This window comes from Olea europaea, unplaced genomic scaffold (genome assembly GCF_002742605.1).
Source record: "Olea europaea var. sylvestris unplaced genomic scaffold, O_europaea_v1 scaffold2938, whole genome shotgun sequence".
NCBI classification, from domain to species: domain Eukaryota; kingdom Viridiplantae; phylum Streptophyta; class Magnoliopsida; order Lamiales; family Oleaceae; genus Olea; species Olea europaea.
The window spans coordinates 1-2,162 of NW_019247977.1; the positions used below are offsets into that span (position 1 = coordinate 1).

Sequence of the window (2,162 nt, forward strand, 5' to 3'; positions counted from 1 at the left end):
AGGGCTTGGGATCATTAAACGACCTTTTCACATATCACTCATTCTAGGAAATATAATTGAAGCAATCTTTTTCATTTTTTCAGTACATTTTAGCCCATTTTGAATAACCATTATTTGAAAACTTTTTTCTACACACTCATTTTCAACTACATATTTACACAACAAAATATTCTGCATATAAATTCAAAACATTTTTCTATATTTTAATCACACATTCTCTTAAAAATCACTATTTAAAACATTATTTTTTTCGAAATAATGACTATCAAATAGGGACTTAATATAAAGAGTAAATTGATCAATAGTAACATGTTACTTATTAATATAAATTTTGTTGTAGTCGTTGAAGATATAGAACTGAAGTAAACGAAAAGTTTTGTTATATGTCACAATGAATATATTTCTCAAAACTTATTGAATTGCTGGAATTGTATTACAAGAAACATGATGGATCCAAAAGCACCCTACAAGACGATCATAACGAAAAGTTGCATATAAGCATGGTATAAATGTTTGAAAATGAGATGAAATTTGTGTTTTGAAATGAGTGATAACATGTTAGACGTCATCTGAATTTATTCTAAAACTCGATCCCTCACGTTCAAGTTCTAGCGTGGAAATGAATATATAGCTGATATGATACATACATACATACACAGTGTATATCACAAATTTTGAATAGAAAAGGGTATTTCTTCAAGTTAGACCAACTTTCCAGTCCTATCCCAGCAGCTCTTCAAACTCCTAGTTTCTGTACTCGGGATACTTTAGAAATTAACTGCAACACCAAAATTAGTTTTCTGAGTCACAAAGCAAAAGCAAAAACAATAAGACACGAGTCCATAATGGCGACTCATGGTTTCCAAGGAGCTGGAGGTGGTGGAGGTGTGGGGAACATTGGTGGTACTGAAGAGAATATCGTGTTCTTGTCAATTTTTGTGGTCCTATCTCCGGATAGGGCAACAAGTGCAGCAACTAGACCAGCATTTCCTGCAAGGGTCGGCTCTGTATAGTTGTAGTTTGTTCGAACATCGTGGAATCCATCACGTCTGTCAGGACCAGCAACCATGGCCCCAACAATGGTATTAGGGTTTGGCTTTTTTGAATCCCTCCATTTCCATCCACCCTTACAGTTATATTTGACCTTGTTCTTGGGTATGGATGCACCTCTATGGTGGACGTGTTTTGGATAGTGATTTCCAAAGCCCACAACGTAGCTCATCTTTCTAGGATTTTTGCCGAGGATGTAGTTTATCTGAAAAGTAAAGACAAAAAACAATGTAAATAATCACCGACTAATTCAATTCCGCTCTTATGAGAAGGCAACATATATTTCACCTGGGTCTCAGCAAATTTTCGGAGAGCGCTAGTTTGGTAGAAATGGGGTCCACAGTACCACCCAGGTGTGTCGGCAGCATCAAGATAGTCACTGAACACTGTAGCCAAAAATGCTGCATTGACTACATACTGAAGAGGTTGAGGTGCTCCATGGTTTAACTGGATCATGCCTCCTGTAAAAGGTCCCCCAACTTAGAAATTAAAAACCTGGGGGCATTGAAATATTTAGTTTTCCAATCACGGCAATGAGGCAAGATTGATTACCTTTAGTTCTGTTAAATGTAGTAAAATCCGGAAGGAAGGAGCACAAAAATATGCCAGTCTGGTTGTGAAATGTTTTTAAAATTTCCTCATAAGGATAGCCAGGATTCAAGAACAATCTCAATCGACTCAGAAGCACCTAAATACAGCATCAAAAGGATTATTTTACAATCTTTACATGCCTTGGAAAGAAAACTTTCAAAATCCAGATGACATCAAATCAGCTGCTTTATTCTTAAAGAAAAGCTGCAAATATTGTTACTAAGACCATTATATAATAATTGGACACTCTATTTCAATATTCATACATTATTTAACAAATAGAATGGCTGGAATGCAACTTCAACCCACAAAAACAGAAGACCGTATTGCAGGCAAAGAAAAGTGAATTTGGCAATTTGAAAAACCTCGGAATTCAAATGTAGGTCGTTAACTAAAAGAACATACCTATATCATTCTTTATTCAAAGAATTTAATCCACATGACAGAACTAATTATTAATCGTGTAGCTACAACCCAAATCAAGAACATATAAAATATTATTATTATTTATTTATTTATTT

General features: G+C 34.8%; 1 protein-coding gene across 1 annotated transcript; it reads right to left on the reverse strand.

Annotated features, from left to right (window-relative positions):
- Positions 1 to 400: 400 nt before the first annotated feature.
- LOC111384540 (endoglucanase 25-like) lies at positions 401 to 2,112 on the reverse strand. The gene is made up of 3 exons (XM_023008826.1): positions 1,603 to 2,112; positions 1,339 to 1,511; positions 401 to 1,255 (listed from the first exon to the last, which is right to left on the reverse strand). The coding sequence occupies exons 2-3, from the start codon at positions 1,504 to 1,506 to the stop codon at positions 854 to 856; spliced, it is 570 nt and encodes a 189-aa protein (XP_022864594.1). The 5' UTR covers positions 1,507 to 1,511; positions 1,603 to 2,112; the 3' UTR covers positions 401 to 853.
- Positions 2,113 to 2,162: the final 50 nt, after the last annotated feature.